Raw genomic sequence first — 20290 nt, 5'->3', positions numbered from 1 at the left:
TTGTGATATCACATGCATATTATATGCCATGATGAAAATAAAACTTGAAACTTGCTTATTATCATCATCTAAGCGCTTGTGAGGAAAATGGCCGCCTTTTACGAAATTTTAAGTGGATTTAGTTTGAAGGCTGATACGGTTGTTCATAAAATCGTGGCGTTTGTCATTTTGTGATATCGGAACGGAATTGTATTTTCTTTATACCAAAGCATAAAATCACTTAGATATTTCTGTGTGTAGACCTGTTTACACAAGGACACACTGAGAATTGGAATTTGCTGTACAGATTCCAACTACAGAAAAATACAAGAATGTGACATTGGATTTGGCTTGTTTGTCTAAAGACAATAAAGTTATACCAACATATTGCATACCATTTTAAAGGGCATTGACTTCTCTTTTCATGTCACCTATTTTAAAATTGTTTGTATGTTGATTAAGAAACTTTAAAAAACTGGACTCGACCGTGAAATTGGGTAATTTCAGTTACATACCTTGTTTCTTTCTTGTTTATCAGACATTAAATTTCCTCAGATATGTTGTTTCTTCTTGTATATCAGACATTAAATTTTCTCAGATGTGTTGTTTATCTCATTATATATACCCAAAATGATATTAATCAATATTTTAGACACAAACAATGAGCCAGATGTCATGGTTTTGCCAGTGCGAGTTTCAGTGACTATAAAACACTACAAAAGAGTAGAAGCACATATTAAAGCATGCACATATATATATATACGGAATTTATTTAATAATCATCATGTGAAAACAACAGCTTGTTTTGCCTTTATAATACAGAACGATTGTTGCATCATTTAATCGATTACCAATTATTTGCAAATATTAATGTCCTGAGTGAGAATTGTTTATATATATATTTATCTGTGTTAGGAAGTCTGGATTTTTTCCACTAAACAAAGTTTTTCATATAAATCCAATATGGCTGCAGCTGTTTCTGCTACAGCGGGGTTGGCCATTTCTCGGCTACAGGTTGAAAGTTGGCTGTTTTCTGACTGTTTCTTGGTCAAATACAGGCTGCACTGTTTAGACACCGGCCAGAAAACGACCCGGCCAATTTTCAGCCAGTACAGTCGAAACTCGTTGGCTTGATATCTCATGGCTCGATATCCTCGTTGGCTCGAACCAAATTAAAAGGACCGATTTTTATTTACTCTTTGTTCATATAAATTTCGTTCGGATGGCTCGATATCTTGAGGGTCGATATTTCTCCACGCTCGAAGTTGTTTTCGTGGTCCCAAACAAGAATTTCACACTTTGATTTGGTTGCTTGGGTCGATGTCATTTTCGCGGGTTCAGTTAAGAATCTCACGCCTTGATTTGTTTGATTGGCTTCATATAGCACAAGGCGCTAATCGATTAAAATTGCTTGACTGATATTATAATTATTATCAAATTTAAATGGTTTAACAGTTTAAATAAACGTGCCATCACTTTAAGTTATGTCTCTAATTGTTATCCATCCCTAAATTACTATGCATTTTGATATAACTTTTAAGCTATGTTTGTGTTACCCACTGTTTACAATTGCTTGTTTTCGCATAAATGTATTTTTTATTATAAATAAAAAATAAAATGATATTTTCTAATAATCGAATAAGTCATATTACGAAATTTAGAGTGCGTAACTATGCCCAATAAATACTCTTCCTTCACTTGCGGAGATAGCGTTGCCAATAACAAACGAGGTAAATAAGACTTTATGTAACAAATGAAAAAATAACATTCTGTAAGCAATCCCGCTTGGCTCGAAGTACTTAGAATCTAGAATTTCGAGCCATCGAGTTTCGACTGTATACGGCCAAATCCATGGAAATTGCTGGGAGATGGCATTCTTGTTTAAGTTTTCATTGAGACAAGCTGCATTTTTAGTTTTCTTTAATTATTTTAATAACTTTGGATTTTGGGCGAAATGTTTGATAATTTTACAAATTTTATTTTCTACGAACTTGGAACATTTTGCCATTTATTCTTGAAATACATAACTTAGATAGTATTTAACTTGAGAAATTTTGGACTTTCTGAAAGTATGGACACTTAGGTTTATTTCAGACACTACAAATATATTTGAAGAAGTTTTATTTCACCAAATAAAATAACTTGAAATGTTCGGGCTGCATTCTTTTAGAAACCTGACGATGCCCCTTAACAGCTGTGGCGCAACACTAATATACAACAGGCTGTATGGAGTACAAAACAAGTGTGCACAACTTCAAAATATGCATTGTAAAAAAACATTCGAAAAAAAAGAAAAAAATATGGAAAATCCATCTTATTTTTATTCTTTTTTCTCGACGATCATTTTTCGACATATTTTTTTTTTTATTCCCTCCTCCTGGCGTTTATTTTTGAAAAAATTCCCGTAAAACGAAAAATAAAAAACTCTGGCCTAAACATTTAACCTGTTTGTAGCAGGGGAAAAGTATATATGACGTAAATTTTAATGACCTATATGAGTTGTGACCTTGACCTTTGACCTCAAAATACAAAATGTGTTTTTCTCGCAACCTGACCGGTATGTTGAATCTGATCAAAATTGTACAAAAGCACTGGTCAAGAGTGGGAATATAGGAAAAACAAGTTGTTTGATCAGTAACCTAAAATATTCTTGAATATTTGAACATATAATAAAAGGGTATTTGTTAAAGCTATTCATATTGTGTGTAGTGTAAGTAAGATCAATGTCAAGGTTATTTTGGCTAAAAAAAAGAAGGAAAATGACTCTTGATTCATACCATCGATGAAATAGCAAGCCTTAAGTATTTTCGATAAAGTGATACATATATTTTGTGGTCATGTCATAACATTATTTTACTGTTTTTGAAGAGAAAACACATGTTATAAATATATTATCACATTTGTGTTCTTTTAGCTCAACTATTTGAAGAATGAGGTGGGCTATACTATTCGCCCTGGCGTCGGATTCCGGTTAAAGTTTTAGGGCAAGTTGGGATTTTCACTTATAAGTCCAATACCCTTCATTCAATTGACTTAATACGTCACGCAGTTGTTCAGGGCAATCATATAATGGGAATAGATAACTCCATTATACAAGTTATGGCCCCTGATTAACTATCAAACTTAAGTTAAAGTTTTAGGGCAGATTGGGATTTTAATAAAAAAAACTTCTATACCTTCATTCAATGCACTTAATACTTCGCAGAATTATTGACAACCATCTTAAAACAAGGAACATAACTTCATGTTAGCCCTAAATACAAATTATTGCCCTTGAATGTTTTTTTTCTTTTTAACTCTTCTTTTAATTTCTTTTGAAAGGCACATTTTTATATTCCAAACCACATTTTCATAAAGAGAAATCAAGTTATTTGAATGACCTGTGTCATTGTTCAGGCGGGCTGGAGTTAGGGCAGCGTCAAAGTCACCTTATGTATCGAATAAGTTAGCTAGGTTTGACATAAAGAGACCAAACTTGGTATATGCAAAGAGTTTAAGGACACCTTTTTGGGGGAATGCGTTTGAGGTCCCTATGATCAAGGTCAAGGTTGCTATTAATAGAAAAAGGGTTGTTTTTGAATAACTTAAGTAAGGTTCTTCATATTGGTACCAAATTTGGTATATAGGAAGAGTTTATAGAGACCTTTCCTGAGATTGTGTTTTTGACCCCGAGAGTTATGGTCTTGGTCAAGGTCAAAATAGAAATATGGTAAGTACTGAATAACTCAAGTAAGGGTTGACATGGTAACTTGGTTTATAGGACAAGTTTATGCAGAGCTTTAATGGATGCTTTTTGGCCCCCTAGGGTCGAGGTCACTGTTACTAAAAATAGATTACTGTTTCAGTTAAGGCTGACATACTGTGACAAAACTTGATATATGTAGGAAGAGTTTATAGCGTGGACACGAGTATGAGGACAACATTTGTACCAAGTAATATGGTAATCCATCAATGCATAAATAAGTTATAGCACGGTCACGAAATGTTACAGCCAGACGGACAGACAGACTGACGAAGTGTTTCTATAATCCGCCAATAATCCCCTCCCCACTCCTTGGCGGGGGATTTGAGATTTGATATTTATAAAATAGTGTACTTCCATTTTTGCCATTGTTGTGTTTACCATTATGTCAATATGTTCAGTTACAGTTGTGCCAATTTCTTACAGTCACCATATATGACTACAGAATCTTTACATTATTTAATAACCTCATCATAATGATTACTTATCTTCCTATTGTTTTCTTAAATGTTCTGCAATTTCAATAATTATTTCCAAAACATGTTCCAATCAGAGACATTTGACAGTATTATAAGACTTCTCACTCAAGGTTTTGTCTATCTGAACACTGATGTTGGCATAATGCTCTGTGCATATCACTATGCTTTTGCTAAGTTTAATTCCAATTAATGTTTAAATTAATGTCTTATATGTACATATATTTAACAATGTTCTGTTTTTCAACATCTTACATAAACAGTTACAAAATGTTAATTTACAAGAAATACTTGTATTTATATCACTATGTCATTTTGCCATGTCACCCTTCTTTACTACCTATTTTGCTTAAAGCTGCACTCTCACAGATTTACTATTTTTACAACTTTTGTTTGTCTTGGAAAGGGCAAATTTCGTGTGAATATCCGCAAACAAATGATTTAAGATTTACTGACAAAAGATCAAATCACAGATTTTTATATTTCCTTTTGAAAATTAATGTCTTATGGCTTAAGCTGTTACTAACAGTTTAAGAAAATTGTATAAAACATCAATTTTTTGAACTTAAGTATAAAAATCTGCAATCTTTTTTTGTCAGCAGTCTTATATAACTGGTTTCAATGGATTTTCGCAAAATATGGCTCGTTTCAAGTAAAAAAATAAAAACGTTCAATCTCAGTCTCTTTTATAGGCACTGACTCTCCATTTACAAACATTAGAATTCATAATGCTTATAAATGAATGCCTGTTTCAACTTCTCAACTTACCCTGCTTTTTTTGGCATGAACCTTAACCATTCCATTGTGTGTTGTTGTTTTTCATTTTCTAGATTTATGGGTTTTCAAACTCTAAAAAATAATGGCATTTTGGCTATCAACCATATCAGCAATGCCTATACTGATAATATAAAACTCCAGGCATATCATTTATAGTTTTGGGTCTGACAACTTCCAACTTTTAAGTTAGTAAAGCATTTAAAACTGAGTCTTTTTAAGCCCCCCCCCCCCCCACCCCTTGTAAAAGATATTTATCACCCTATAAATAGTTTCATTCAAATACTGTGCATTTGCTTACTATGTACATATTACTAGGTTTTCATGTATTTTCATTTATATTCTTTTCTTTTATACCTGTTCTATTGCATTGCTTATGTCTTCTTGTACATTGTGAATACTTCAGTGAAATAGTGGCAGCATGTATTTTAGTATTGTATTAATTTGTCTGTATCCATTCTTATTCCATGTATTGGTCATAATGTATATGTCGCACTTACACCAAATTATAACAAATATTCTTTCTATTGTTTATTAGTTGTTAGTACAACTCTACCATTCCCAGCATACATACTAACTCTGTATTTTTTGTTATCATGTAATTACTCTTTGTTGTATACAAAATGTATATAAAATGTCATATTGCTCATGTTCTTTCTTGTTTGTACATATGTTCACATTTTAATAATACTCGATGCAGTATTTATTCTTATATTTCAATGTCATATTTTAAAGTATTGAGAAGTTCTACAGGCGAAATAACATAAACACATTTCCACCAAACTTTGTACAAATGCTTCATTTTTCATGTATTAAAACATATTCCTCACTTCATTTCATTGTAACCTATAATTTTCAGCACTTTCTTCATAAATCTTTTGCGTCTTTATATTTCCATACACATTATGTGATCAACTTCCTAGTCATACCACTATCAACCTGCATCACATTCATCTCATCATCTGCTTATATCTTATGCCTTAAAAGTGCATAATGCATGTTGATTACATAATGTTATTACCTATAAATGTCCTTATATGCAAAACTTGTTTCCTTTGGAAAACTTAAAACTGTCTTGACCTAAACTTTACCTTCCTGTTGTATCATTGTATTCCTATTGTGTCATTGCCTTTCTTTTGTTTTAAAATGTTCATACTTCGATTACATGTGACTTGAGTGTTGACAAAAATGTTAATTTCCATTTCAGAGCCTTATACATTTCTTTTCAATATCTTAAAAATACTTCTTGTAATATCTTCTCTTTAGATTCAAACAATTCTGTCATTTTGGCTATTACCAATACCAACAATGCAAATACTGATAGTGTATTATGTATGTTCTGTATATTATATGTTCTTAAGTATGTTCAAAAGCTTATAATATGATTATTTTTCAATCACTGTTTTCTAAGTCATTACTCTGTGTCCACATACTTTTAAACCACTATTTATGTTATTTTATTTTTAAGAGCATGTTCATTTTAGGATCAAGGTGGATTTTTTTTCACACTTAGTACCATGTACACTTCGCACATTTCTTAAAACAGCTTTCTTATTCCATCCTGCATGCCAATAAATCGTCTACGCCACAGAACAAGGACAATGACATTAATAATGATGATCACATTTATTTCTTTCAGCTCATGGATAACTAACTTCTTTTAGTTTATGTTAAATGTATTTCTTTTAATTGTGTTGAACCCTGTTACATAAGCAAACAGTTATATGTGTTTTTCAGTTAGAAACAGTGGCTTTGTAACACTTAATTATACCGGTCAACTTGTTTTGCGGATTATTAGCCAAAAGTAAACATTGTTTTAAGCAGATGTCCTTAATTAGTTTTTTGGATGCTACTCTTGTTTAAAGTCAACATTTCACCAAAGTACAAATTCTCAACGTTTCGAACTTGTACAATTGTTATTGTGTTACGTTTTATTTTCATTTCAGAAACAACAGCCTAATTCTGTCATCTTTTAATCAACGTTATTTCACTGACATCTACAATCAATGCCCTTACTTTATTTACTTCGTTCAGACCCTACATAAAGACTTTATAACCAATAGTTGGCCCACCTAACATCCAATTGCTGCATCTTGCAGCAACTTTTGTACTTGTAGGTTAGATGGTTTAATTCTAATATTAGAGGATTTTATAGAGGAGAAGAAAATATCAAAAATATGTCGGCAGAATGACCTCTGGCTATGTAGTCAGCTTCTATATCCACTTAATCGTTAGGGACATAATTATACTCAATTGGGTTATAATAATCGATAAACAAATTTCAAAATCACATGGCTGAATTTGTCAAAATTTTGGAAGGTCTTTTTATATACCTGAGTTTTCATTATAAGCCAGTTGGGTAATAAGAAGACTTGGTTTTCAATCAGCTATATTTTTTCTCATGGATTTGCCAAAGCCAAGGATGCCCCTTTAACAAGGTTTTTACTTGAAATTTTTTAACATAAGTATGTTCAAGAAAGGTTTAAATAATTGACATGGATGTAATGATTTAAATCATATACAAAATAAAAGAATTTCTATAGAATCACAAAATAAATATTTGAACAATGCAATATACCAGGGCTTCTAAAAACCGACAATTTGCCGCCGTGACCAATTTTGATCACGCTGGACTGATTTCAGGAACAGAAAATGATTAACGTGACCATCTGCTTAGTTTCCCTTCGATGAACAAACAATATCTTCGGCACATATCTTCTTATTGGCAGACGCTTGTAATCAGTCCAAACATGTGGTAGATGACACAGGAGACACATTTTGCTGACTATATAATGCAATTATTCTGGATATTGTTTGCCCTGTTATTTTTTCCATGTCGGAAATAAAACTGACTTTTTTTCTTACAATCAAGGCTTTGAGTTTTATACAGGCTATTATGGCAGGTTTCAATAAACATTTTATTAATCATTATGCACCAGTCAATTGTAACCACGGCCCCCCCAGGTCTGGGGAATAGCTGGGACTTTGACATTCGGTCCAGCCAACCCCGGCTAAAATCGAACAGATAGTAAAATACCCGCCAAATGCCCCTGCACCCCAGGGATCCTAGGTAAGGCCCATTCCCAGCTATATTTAAAGCGAAGACAAAACCTCCGCTTCACCCGGCACTGCGGGGCCACCTGAAAGGTAAAAACATAGCCCATTTTCCAGGCCATCCTCAGTATACCCCTGGACCTTGGGGGGCTGTGGTTACAATTGACTGGTGCATTACATTAATTTATCCACATTAATCAATGGTTATTTGTTTCGCCTGAAGTAAGTGCAATCAACTGCAATTCAAACAAACACCTACGAAAGTTATTAACACATATTGAAATGTGTCGTACATGTCGGCTGCAGATCATATAGTACTTTTTGTGAAATCAGAGCATGAGCGTGTAGAGATTAAAGGCAATGTATTGTATTTAAATAGGTCAGTCTAATACCGTATTATCGCATTTTACTCTAGGCTGGTTAACCAACTACCGTGTTTGCCACATTTGCATCTAGGCTGGATAGAGAACCTTCAATTCATGGCCAAAATGTTTGAATTCACTTCAAATATGAATGAACATCTGAGTGTACAAAAATAAGATACGCAATATAAATGATTATGTGTGTCCCTATTTTAAGTGTCCAAACTTTTAGGTTTTTTTTTTTTGAGGGGATGTTGGTTTGATGCACGCCCAGACGGATTGAGGTTGCAAACTTTTAGAAGCCCTGGCAATATACCAATATCATAAATAAATATACTAGAGTACTGGAATTACATTTCAGCTCTAACATGTTATTAAACTAGATTTACTTGTTATAAAATATCTTGTATCTTCAGGAGATTCATGTTAGTCCTTTAGTGGAACATCACTTTTATCATTTTTATTATTGTCCATTTCCCAAACTATCTTTAGCAATGTAGGACTCTCTCGTCGAACCCGATCAAATGAACACGGACTAAGTCTATCGCCAGGTACATCAAATAGTCCATGTTTTTCCACGTTAGCGTCATAGGGGCTACGCCGCTCAATGTCGAGTGTGTCTGTAGTATGTACAGAGTCTCTGTGCACCTTGTCCGGGCAATGTAGCAACGGTGAGTTACTGTCACGATGATTTGGCATGGTTTTATGAAAGCCATTCAGTTCATATTGGCTTGCACCACTACACTGTGATAACCTTCGCTTGTCCACAGAAAAACTCAAGTTACGCTTCATTTTTCGTAACTCATGGTTCGTTAAAAAACATGCACAAAATACTCGCCAGAATTCTTTTCGAAATCGTTTTCCAAAAAAGTAATATGGCACAATGTTAATAGCAGAATTGACTATAATCAGGAAATTGCCAACCTCGTTGATACGGTGGAAGGTAAAGGATGCAGTAGCAAGATGAAAGTCAAAAGCGTAGACCATTCGGGATATAAGGGCAGGCCCCTGGCAAACAAGGAAGATTACAATAACACCAATCAACATTAATGTTGTGTCATTACGTTTCTTTTCCTTTGCATTGATCAACTTGCCCTTCTTCTTTGACAAGTGGACTGCATAAATGAGGAAAGTGTTCAATATGGCGAGTGTCAGGAAGGGAATCCCACAAACACATGTTAGATATAAGTATGAATGGACAATGTCAATAAATATTGGCTTTTGACCAATTTCAGTATATTGCACAATCTTACGGGTTTCAATTTTGCCATTCAATGCTGGAATGCTGATTTCCTTGGTAGTATACTCCAGAAAACGTGGTATATTGAAAATGAGACCAAGAATGTATATGAAAACAATCACTTTACGTGCTCTGCTTACACTACACAATCTTTCGGCCCTGAACGGGTGGCATATCATTATATAACGATCAACAGTAAATGCCAACGTCAGCCATATTGAGGTCACTTGGAATGTTATGGCAGCAGGGTGTAAATACGGGAACAAAATGGCGTATGACGGTTTAACCCAGGTCATCGTCCCCTTATGTGGGTAAACAGTATCCTCACTGAGGAGAAATATGAAAACAGTGAGCAGAAGCGCTAATGTATCACATACAGCCAGCGCTGCCAAATACGAGTATGTTGAAGAGTTCATCACTCTCTGTGTCAACACAACCACAGACAGGATGTTACACAAAGTACCCACAATGCACACCGTGCTGCCCGCGATTCCCATCAGGTAGTAATTCAATAGGGCCTTATCATACTGTTTTTCATCATTATTCTCCATGTTTCCAACTTCTTGTTGACTATCTGAGAAATTGTCTGATTTATTTTCACTCATTAAAAACTCACTCAGATTAAAATTTAAAGGAATATCCAAAGAATTCAAAAAATCCTCTGAAAAAATATCAGCCATTCTAATTGCTGTTATATATTTCACAGATTTGTTTTATTTTTATAAGTATTATTTCATCATTTCAAATTCATTTTCTTCACTTTTGAATCCTATCAAGGAACACATTGGTTCAACCTGGGGTTTTAAACATTTAGAAATAATTATCCTCACAATTTATTACAAGCCAGAAATGAAGGGAATAATTCTGTTATCAATTTTGAAACTTTCAGATATTTTATTTCCAACAGGGTAAAATCAGTTTAAACCATTCTATTTTCCATTTCCATCTCGAAAATTAATTGTATTTCTCTTCATTGATTATATTTCTGAAGAGTTCCTCTGAATTTGTTCAGAATAGGTTTTGTAATGGATCACTCAGATGGTTTTGACAGTTTAAAGATTGCCTCACACCACATTTAATTCATCCTCAATTCAACCGATGAGGCACTCCTTCGACCTGTTATAACAACACACTTGAATGCTGTCAAAACTGCCAACCAACTACCTCAGCCTCTTTCACAAATTAAGCCTGTGGGTGATACTATCATTCAGCAGTTTGCATGTCAGGTGGTTATAACATTTGCAAATGCTAATGAGCAATAAAGCCAATGAGAAGGTACTTGCCTGTTGGCATGCACAAATTCTTTATTTCTGTCTGTTATTTCCAGTTGCCTTACAGTGTCTTATTAATCTCCACTTAATTAAGAGAAGCCTTGTATCTTTGATAAAACAGCCCTCCAATGGTAAGTCCTTGTAGATCAGTGCAAATCCTACTTTGCAGTGATGTTAAACTATTTATGTACATATTTCATTATTTTATATCCAAATCAAAAGTCTATTTATTTCCAGTAAAATACTGTATTGTTCAGCTGATGGAAATCAGATGAGAGAGCAGCAGTAATTAGTCGAGGCAGAAGGTATTTGCTGTCCACCGGAGGATATTGGCTTTTTCTTACAGCCATTCTGACTCTTGTCAGAATAGTGAACATTACTGCTATTATAGCTTTTCTTTTTAATTCTGCATTGGAGGAAGCATCTTATCACAATGCTGTATCACCACAATACTTCACATTTGTTCATGAAACAAGCAAAATATGTTTCTCTCACATTTCACAAAAATATATTTGTAATTATATTCCATTTATAGCTTTTCTTATTTGTTGTTTTCCAAGTTCTCACTTTTTCTCCAAAACGTGGGCACATTCTCCTGAAACAAGGAATGCTTGCTAAAATTTATAGTGCAATAATCATTTCCTTTTATTTACAACCTCTATCCACAACCTCTTTCAAGCTTTATCCACTGGTGACTCTCATGTTCAGTTGCCAAGGACATTTCACAGTCAGAATTTGTTGGTAAATGGGCTGAAAATAGAAAACAATAGATCTTGTTACTAAAGCACGATAACTCACCAACAATCTAATTTAGGAAATTATTATTTTAGAAACAAGAGCTGTCACAGAGACAGCGCGCTCGACTATTCTGCCGCTTTTCAGTGTAAGGATTGAAAAATTTTGGCGTAACATACGTGGATCACTGTTAGATTAGATTTCAGTGCTGAGATATTAACATAAATGTGGTTACATGCAAAATTTTAACCAGAATTTTTAAGTCTAATGATAAAGGGCCAATATTTGCATAATACAGTTATCTAACTCAATGGTTATTCAAATTGGTTGGGTGGTTGATGTATAAAGTCTCAATGCAATACATCAAGTAGTTGCTGAGATATTATCCTATGTGTGCTAACATGCAAGACCTTAACCAGAATTTCTAAGTCACATAATAAAGGGGCAAAAATGATAAAATATGAAAGATAGAGTTATCTTACTTACTAAGAAGGTTAAATGGTTGAGCGCCTGTATGTAAAGTTTCAATGCAATACATGATGTATTCATCACTGAGGTATTGACTTAAAAGTGGTTACATGCAAAACCTTAACCAGAATTTCTATGTCGAATAAAAAAGGGGCCATTATTTGAATTTAATGGTTTAAGGTACCAAAAGGTTTTGAATTTTTAGTTACAGTGACTTTGACCTTGACCCTAGGGGTCCCAAATGCAATCCCATGAAAGATCTCCATAAACTCTTCCTATATACATTTAAACGCCGCAATTCCGTCGACCGTTTATCTGAAATTATCGCTATTGCAAATCTATTTTTCAGTCCCAATATTATTCCTTCTCTGGTTACCGTAATTATTATTTCTTAATAATCTGAAAATGTTATTTCGAAGTAAAAATTACGGCCCCAATTTGATATATTACACCTATTTATCAATCCTTGTTTCGAACTTGAATATTCCATTTAAGCTTTCACACCAAACTGCGATAGCACTAGAGCATTGACTTGAGGTGGTGATGAAGCACATTTAGCACTTGGTACCGAAAGAAATTAAGCACGTGTATGTAACGAACATCGGTGTCAAATAATGTTATTCTTTGGGTGGTGTAGTGTGTATATAATGGCTAGTTTACCCGATCTGAATATTATTTGAAATGCCCAGCTCATCAAATTCGATTGCCACATTATTCACTTGACCCGCTACTTGGCAATATGGAGAAGGGCAGGTTACTTGTTCATAATGTTACAAATGCATCCATGTGCTGTTGATTTGTTTTACATGCATAATGTTATTTTAACATGAGATGTTTATCAAACAATTGAATGAAATATGCATGGACTGAAATAACAGCTGATTTGTCATTGGATGCCTTTGAGGCAGTCGAAAGATAATGCCATTCAAAGTGTGAGGATTGTCGGTACCATTTTTAATCATGTTCAAATAGGGGGATCTTATTTTGGTAGATCAGGATAGGGTAGGAGTGTCACATTCAGCTCTGCTGATATTTACTTGCCTTTGGTTAAAAAACCCTAATATGCTGACATTTTAAAACCAAACAACATTTAAAATCTCTGTCCTTCATGAAAAACTCACTAATACTTAATAGAACATCGAGATTTAAATTCTGAAAATTGTTTTCGTTCTCGCCGAATCATCTACTTTTACAAATTAGCATACAAATGAGGAAAACACTGTAAGTAAACGCTACATAAAGCAAAAAAAATTAAAAAATTTGTTGTTACAAAACAAATGTTCATCATGAACATTCAACAAAAAATCTATCAAATATTTGTCAAGAAGTCAAGTATTTTCTTTAGCGCCACCTTGCCAATGGTAATGTCTGTTTCAAAAGAAAAAATGTTCAAAAAGGTGTTCCTTGTTTGTACATTGCAAGTATCAATTTTTTTTAAGTTAACTAATGCTCAACAACATTTCTTATCATTCCTTCCCATTTTAACAAACTTTTATCATTTGACCAGTGTCTTCATTATGTACATTCTGTCGGCAAAGTCAATGTCATTTTTTTCCCCACTTGATAGAAAATACCTACAACACCAAATAATGAAATGTGTGTCAATTAATTAATTTGTAACAACATCAGCATTAAAGATCAACATTTAGGGATACAACGTTCATGTCTCAGACAAGGCGGCCTAGGAATAATGTGTCATTATGAACTGCAATTAGCACCCTGATTAGCGTAAATTACTGTTAATCAGACCTGCCGTGATGACGGTGGTGTGCCTTAGCACTAATCTGAGACAGATTAGGAGACGGCGACATTGACCAATGAAATACTTTTAGGGCGTAACTTTGTGATAAAAAATGATCTGAAAGGCCAGAAGGGCTCAAGGGGGCGGGAAAAAATATGGCAGGGCTTGTAAAAAGGGGCCAACAGGGCGGGGTAAAAAATGCCGGGGCGGGCAGCCCTTCCATTCCGCATTAGCTAAACACTAGGTCAGGCCCAACCTCCAAGTCAAGTCTAACAGCCATGGCTACAAGCATTGTCGAGTTAATCACTTAGACAACCTTTTAACATTTAAGGTCCCTGTGACCTTGACCTTTGACCTGATGACCCTTTCCCAGTTAAGGTCACTTTGACCTTGACCTTTGACCCCTAAAATCAATAAGGTCATATACTGGTCAGACCCAACCTTCATGTCTGTTTGATGACCATAGGTCCAGACAAGCTTTGGTCTACCCACCGACCGACTGACATGTGCAAAGCAATAAACACCCTCTTCTTTGTAGAGGGGCATACAAATAAAAAATGTGCCTGTCAAAAGCAATAAACAAGAGGGCCCTGAAGACCCTGTATCGCTCACCTGATCCAATTCAAGTGTGAAAAAAGTGTTTTCAGGGCGAGGGCAATTGTGACAAAACTCTTCCCTATCAGCCTTAGACCAAAATTATAAAGGATCATCTTCATTTCAGCTACTTAAGATCATATAAGTTAAAGTAAGATGGTGAATGAACATACATTCATAAATGTGACCTCTAGAGTGCTAACAAGCTTTTCCTATGATTTGACCTAATGAACAAGTGTTTGACCACACATGATCCAGATTTAAAGTTGACTTAAAGATTATTAATATAAACATTCTGACCAACTTTCATGAAGAAACATTTATAAATGTGACCTCTAGATTGTTTACAAGCTTTTCCTCAAATTTGACCTGGTGATCTAGTTTTTGACGCACATGACCCAGATTTAAAGTTGACTTAAAGATTATTAATATAAACATTCTGACAAACTTTCATGAAGATACAGTCATAAATGTGACCTGTAGAGTGTTAACAAGCTTATCCTTTAATTTGACCTGGTGACCTAGTTTTTGACCGCACATTACCCAGATTCGAACTTGATCTAGAGATCATTATTATTAACTTTCTGACCAACTTTTATGAAGATACAGTCATAAATGTGACCTCTAGAGTGTTAACAAGCTTTTCCTTCAAGTTGACGTGGTGACCTAGTTTTTGACCGCACATGACCCAGATTAAAATTAACATTCTGACCGAGTTTCCTGAAGATACATTCATAAATGTGACCTCTAGAGTGTTAACAAACATTTCCTTTAATTTGACCTGGTGACCTAGTTTTTAACCCTAGATGACCCAATATCAAACTCATCCAAGATTTTATTGAGGGTAACATTTTGACCAAGTTTCATTAAGATTGTGCCAAAATTGTGACCTCTAGAGTGTTAACAGTCAAATTGTTGATGATGGACGACAGACACAGGGCGATCACAATAGCTCACCTTGAGCACTTTGTGCTCATGTAAGCTAAAAAGAGAGAGAAAAAAAGCAATTAAGGGTCATTATTTGTATTTAGGTTAATATGGAGTCATGTACCCTTAGATTGTAAAATGGCCGTCAATAATTGTGTAAACAAGAAAAAGAAGGAATGCGACAAAACCAGGTTTTCAATGACTGACAGAAGAACCTTAGCCTTTGATTTGAGTTTCAGTATCAACTGTTTTGGGTGATTTTTTTAGCAACAATTAACTTGACCCTGACCCTAGGGACCCCAAATGCAATCCCATAAAAGGTCTCCATAAACTCTTCCTACTGTATATACTGTCACTTAATCGATGTCGAACCTAACTTAAATTATTTGATACCATAGGTGAGTTTAACGCCACCCGAACAACAATGCATGTCATTCTAATTACCAGGTTTCACTTTGTGAAAAAAATGTGCAATTCAAAAGCATTAAAAACTAGAAGCGCCGCAATGCGACGAAACCAGGTTTTTGTTATGGGCAATCAGAAATTATAGCCAATTAATTTGGTGTATGAGCAAGTTCAATCTGCAGCTTCATATAAGCTATATTCACACTAAGATTCATCACTATCCATCAATTCTAACTAAGTTGTTGGGCAGAAAAACATTTTTCTATTTTTAGGAACAGTGACCTTGACCCCACCTCCCAAGCTAGCTCTTCACATAAGCTACCTTCGCTCTAAGTTTCATCAATATCTATCAATGCTAACTGAAGTAATTGGGCAGAAACCATTTTTCTATTTTTAGTAACAGTGACCTTGACCCCACCTCCCTCAAAAGAAATTCCAAGCTTGCTCTTCACATAAGCTATTAGTACCTACTCACAAAATTTCGTCAATATCTATCAATCCTAACTCAAGTTATTGGGCAGAAACCATTTTTCTATTTTTAGTAACAGTGACCTTGACCTTAGCTCCACCCCCTCAAAAGCAATCCCAAGCTAGCTCTGTAAATAAGCTACCTACACACCAAGTTTTATCAATATCTATCAATGCTAACTAAAGTTATTGGGCGGACACCATTTTTAAATTTTTAGTAACAGTGACCTTGACCTATAAATGCTTATACAGAAGATAACTTTAACACCATTATCCAATGAAGAAAATTGCATTCTTATATAAAGCCTAATAAATAAATAAACAAGAGCTGTCACAGTATGTGACGAATGCCCCGAATGTGACATTGACCTACGAACAAGGTCAGTACATGAAAAGTTGATCTTGCCTTTACGTATGGCAAGTTATTTTAAATTGCCTCAACCTACACTGTTATGTCCTTATATTCAGAATTCCCTTGTGAATAAACACTTAGTGTATCTTTCACCTTAGAGGTAGGGACATGGGTCTTGCACACGACACGTTGTCTTCTTATGTAGAACACATGTAGCAAGTGATTTTAAAATCTGTCCATACAAGGGAAAGTAACAGCCCCGACACGACAACCTATACTCTATGTCCTTATATGCAGCACTCCATTGTGAATAAACACTAAGTGTGACCTTGACCTTTGAGGTAGGGACACGGGTCTTGCACGCGACACATCGTCTTGGTATGTGGAACACATGTGTCAAGTTTTTTTCAAATCTGTCCATACAAGGGAAAGTTACAGCCCGGACACGACAACCTATACTCTATGTCCTTATATGCAGCACTCCATTGTGAATAAACACTATGTGTGACCTTGACCTTTGAGGCAGGGACACGGGTCTTGCACACGACACGTCGTCTTGGTATGTGGAACACATGTGGCAAGTTATTTTAAAATCTGTCCATACAAGAGAAAGTTACAGCCCAGACACGACAACCTATACTCTATGTCCTTATATGCAGCACTCCATTGTGAATAAACACTAAGTGTGACCTTGACCTTTGAGGTAGGGACATGGGTCTTGCAGGCGACACGTCGTCTTGGTATGTGGAACACATGTGGCAAGTTATTTTAAAATCTGTCCATACAAGGGAAAGTTACAGCCCGGACACGACAACCTACACTCTATGTCCTTATATGCAGCACTCCATTGTAAATAAACTCTAAGTGTGACCTTGACCTTTGAGGTAGGGACACGGGTTTTGCACGCGACACGTCACCTTGGTATGTGGAACACATTTGGCAAGTTATTTTAAAATCTGTCCATACAAGGGAAAGTTACAGCCCGGACACGACAACCTATACTCTATGTCCTTATATGCAGCACTCCATTGTGAATAAACACTAAGTGTGACCTTGACCTTTGAGGTAGGGACACGGGTCTTGCACGCGACACGTCGTCTTGATATGTGGTACACATGTGGCAAGTTATTTTAAAATCTGTCCATACAAGAGAAAGTTACAGCCCGGACACGACAACCTATACTCTATGTCCTTATATGCAGCACTCCATTGTGAATAAACAGTAAGTGTGACCTTGACCTTTGAGGTAGGGACACGAGTCTTGCACGCCACACATCGTCTTGGTATGTGGAACACATGTGGCAAGTTATTTTAAAATCTGTCCATACAAGGGAAAGTTACAGAGCCGGACGGACGGCCGGACTGACGGACGTTGCGATTTTAATATGCCCACCTTCGGGGGCATAAAAAGCCTACCTACCCTACCTATTTTTGAAAAGGTTGACCCTAACCAAACATTTTTTTTTTTTAGGCCTTATAGTGACCTTGACCTTAGCCCTCCCCACTCAAAAGCAATTCCAATCTAGCTCTTCACATAAGCTACCTACACACTAAGTTTCATCAATATCTATCAATGCTAACTTATGTTATTGGGCAGAAACCATCTTTCTATTTTTAGTAACAGGCGACCTTGACCTTAGCCCCACTCCCCTCAAAAGCAATCCCAAGATAGCTCTGTACATAAGCTACCTACACACCAAGTTTCATCAATATCTGCCAAGCTACTTAAAGTTATTGGGAAGAAACCATTTTTCTATTTTAAATAACAGTGACCTTGACCATTTTTCTATTTTAAGTAATAGTGACTTTGACCGCAGCCCCTCCCCACTCAAAAGCAATCCCAAGCTAGCTCTTCACATAAGCAACTTACACACAAAGTTTCGTCAATATCTATCAATGCTAACTAAAGTTATTGGGCAGAAACCATTTTTCTATTTTTAGTAACAGTGACCTTGACCTTAGCCCCACCCCCCTCAAAAGCAATCCCAAGCTAGCTCTTCACATAAGCAACTTACACACCAAGTTTCATAAATATCGGTCAATGCTAACTAAAGTTATTGGGCAGAAACCATTTTTCTATTTTAAGTAACAGTGACCTTGACCTTAGCCCCTCCCCCCCCCCTCAATAGCAATCCCAAGCTAGCTCTTCACATAAGCTACCTACACACCAACTTTCGTCAATATCTATCAATCCTAACTAAAGTTATTGGGCAGAAACCATTTTTCTAGTTTTAGTAACAGGCGACCTTGACCTTAGCCCCACTCCCCTCAAAAAGCAATCCCAAGCTAGCTCTTCACATAAGCTACCTACACACCAAGTTTCATCAATATCTGTCAATGCTAACTAAAGTTATTGGGCAGAAACCATTTTTCTATTTTAAGTAACAGTGACCTTGACCATTTTTCTATTTTAAGTAATAGTGACCTTGACCGTAGCCCCTCCCCACTCAAAAGCAATCCCAAGCTAGCTCTTCACATAAGCAACTTACACACGAAGTTTCATCAATATCTATCAATGCTAACTTAAGTTATTAGGCAGACACCATTTTTCTATTTTTAGTAACAGTGACCTTGACCTTAACCCCACCCCCCACATAAGCAATCCCAAGCTAGCTCTTCCCAGTAGCTACCTACACACCAAGTTTCATCAATATCTATCAATGCTAACTAATGTTATTGAACAGAAACCAATGTTTGACGCCCGCCCGCCCAACGACAACGACAACCTCATTCTAATAACCCGGTTTTCGTTGAAACCTGGTTAAAAAAGCAGCAACAACACTAAAATGGCATCATTCTGGTCATTAATCAGTAGCAACTGGCTTGGTTTGACCGATTAGCTGACTAGATTGATGAATATGGGTGAGCATCATCAGGGGTGGTTTTAACATTTTCCAAGTGTCCTTATTTATCTACCAAATATGTTGCCACTACAGTTCAAAACATAGAGAGCAAATGAAAAAAACGTCTACTACACACCTTCAACTGAGGCTAAAATGATGTTAACATTTTGCTAATGGATTTTTAAGGAAACCTTTTAAGGTATTAAAATGTTAGTGTCTACGAACCAAAAAGCCAGATTAATGGATTTTTTGCTGTTTCAAGTATTGCCAATTTCGTGATTACATTGTGGGAAGTACAGAGGACAGTGCATCTACAAGTTGCCAATATTGGCTACAAATGGGTATCCAGTCAAACCAAGGATGCAAGACCTTTTGATACTGCCTCATGACAGAAAATGTTTTAACTTCAGGTGAAAGGGAATGTTATAAGTTATGTTTGGATAACTTGTAAATACATCTCGGACTAATTATCACTTGATTTCGATGGAAGATCAATTTTCTTTTTTGTTTACAATATCAACTCTAAATCTTTTACAAATCAAAAGTAAATAAAAATTTGGTAGAAAAAAACAGTCTATAATAATTGTAACAGAGACTATTTCAATCACCAGGTTCATCCTTAGAGATGAGGATCAAATATTTATTACTACATATACCAGTTACAAAAAACAAACAAAGACATCAGCTCTTTGGTGTGGAAAAAAGCTTTCAAATTAAAATTTCCAAGAAAAATAAAAGACCTCAGAAATTGAGGCCTTAAATTGTAAAGATTGACAGTCATCTAGAATTGTGGACAGAAAACTGTCCACTGCATTTAAACCAAATCTCAGAAAACAATAATTATATTCCACCACAGGAG

The 20290-nt window shown here is 35.5% G+C and overlaps 2 protein-coding genes across 8 annotated transcripts in view; both read right to left on the bottom strand.

The window, feature by feature from the left end:
* Positions 1 to 20290, bottom strand: part of LOC128218102 (general transcription factor 3C polypeptide 1-like) — a 303630-nt gene that overhangs the window by 76834 nt on the left and 206506 nt on the right. The window contains exon 39 of one of the 7 annotated variants that reach the window (XM_052925650.1): positions 11527 to 11648. The exons of the other annotated variants lie outside the window; for them this stretch is intronic. Within the exon in view, the coding sequence (XP_052781610.1) occupies positions 11580 to 11648 (69 nt within the window). The 3' untranslated portion in view covers positions 11527 to 11579. Of the gene's footprint in view, positions 1 to 11526; positions 11649 to 20290 lie in introns of those variants that run through there. 7 annotated transcript variants of the gene reach the window in all.
* LOC128218103 (FMRFamide receptor-like) lies at positions 7149 to 10339 on the bottom strand. The gene has a single exon (XM_052925652.1). The coding sequence runs from the start codon at positions 10305 to 10307 to the stop codon at positions 8814 to 8816; it is 1494 nt and encodes a 497-aa protein (XP_052781612.1). The 5' UTR covers positions 10308 to 10339; the 3' UTR covers positions 7149 to 8813.

Source organism: Mya arenaria, chromosome 14, assembly GCF_026914265.1.
Source record: "Mya arenaria isolate MELC-2E11 chromosome 14, ASM2691426v1".
Lineage (NCBI taxonomy): Eukaryota > Metazoa > Mollusca > Bivalvia > Myida > Myidae > Mya > Mya arenaria.
The sequence above is the reverse complement of the archived record's forward strand: the minus strand, read 5'-3'. Positions and strand labels throughout refer to the sequence as shown.

Bases quoted from the DNA above. Each gene is read 5' to 3' on its own strand.
- LOC128218103 (XM_052925652.1), bottom strand. From the start codon at position 10,307: ATGGCTGATATTTTTTCAGAGGATTTTTTGAATTCTTTGGATATTCCT.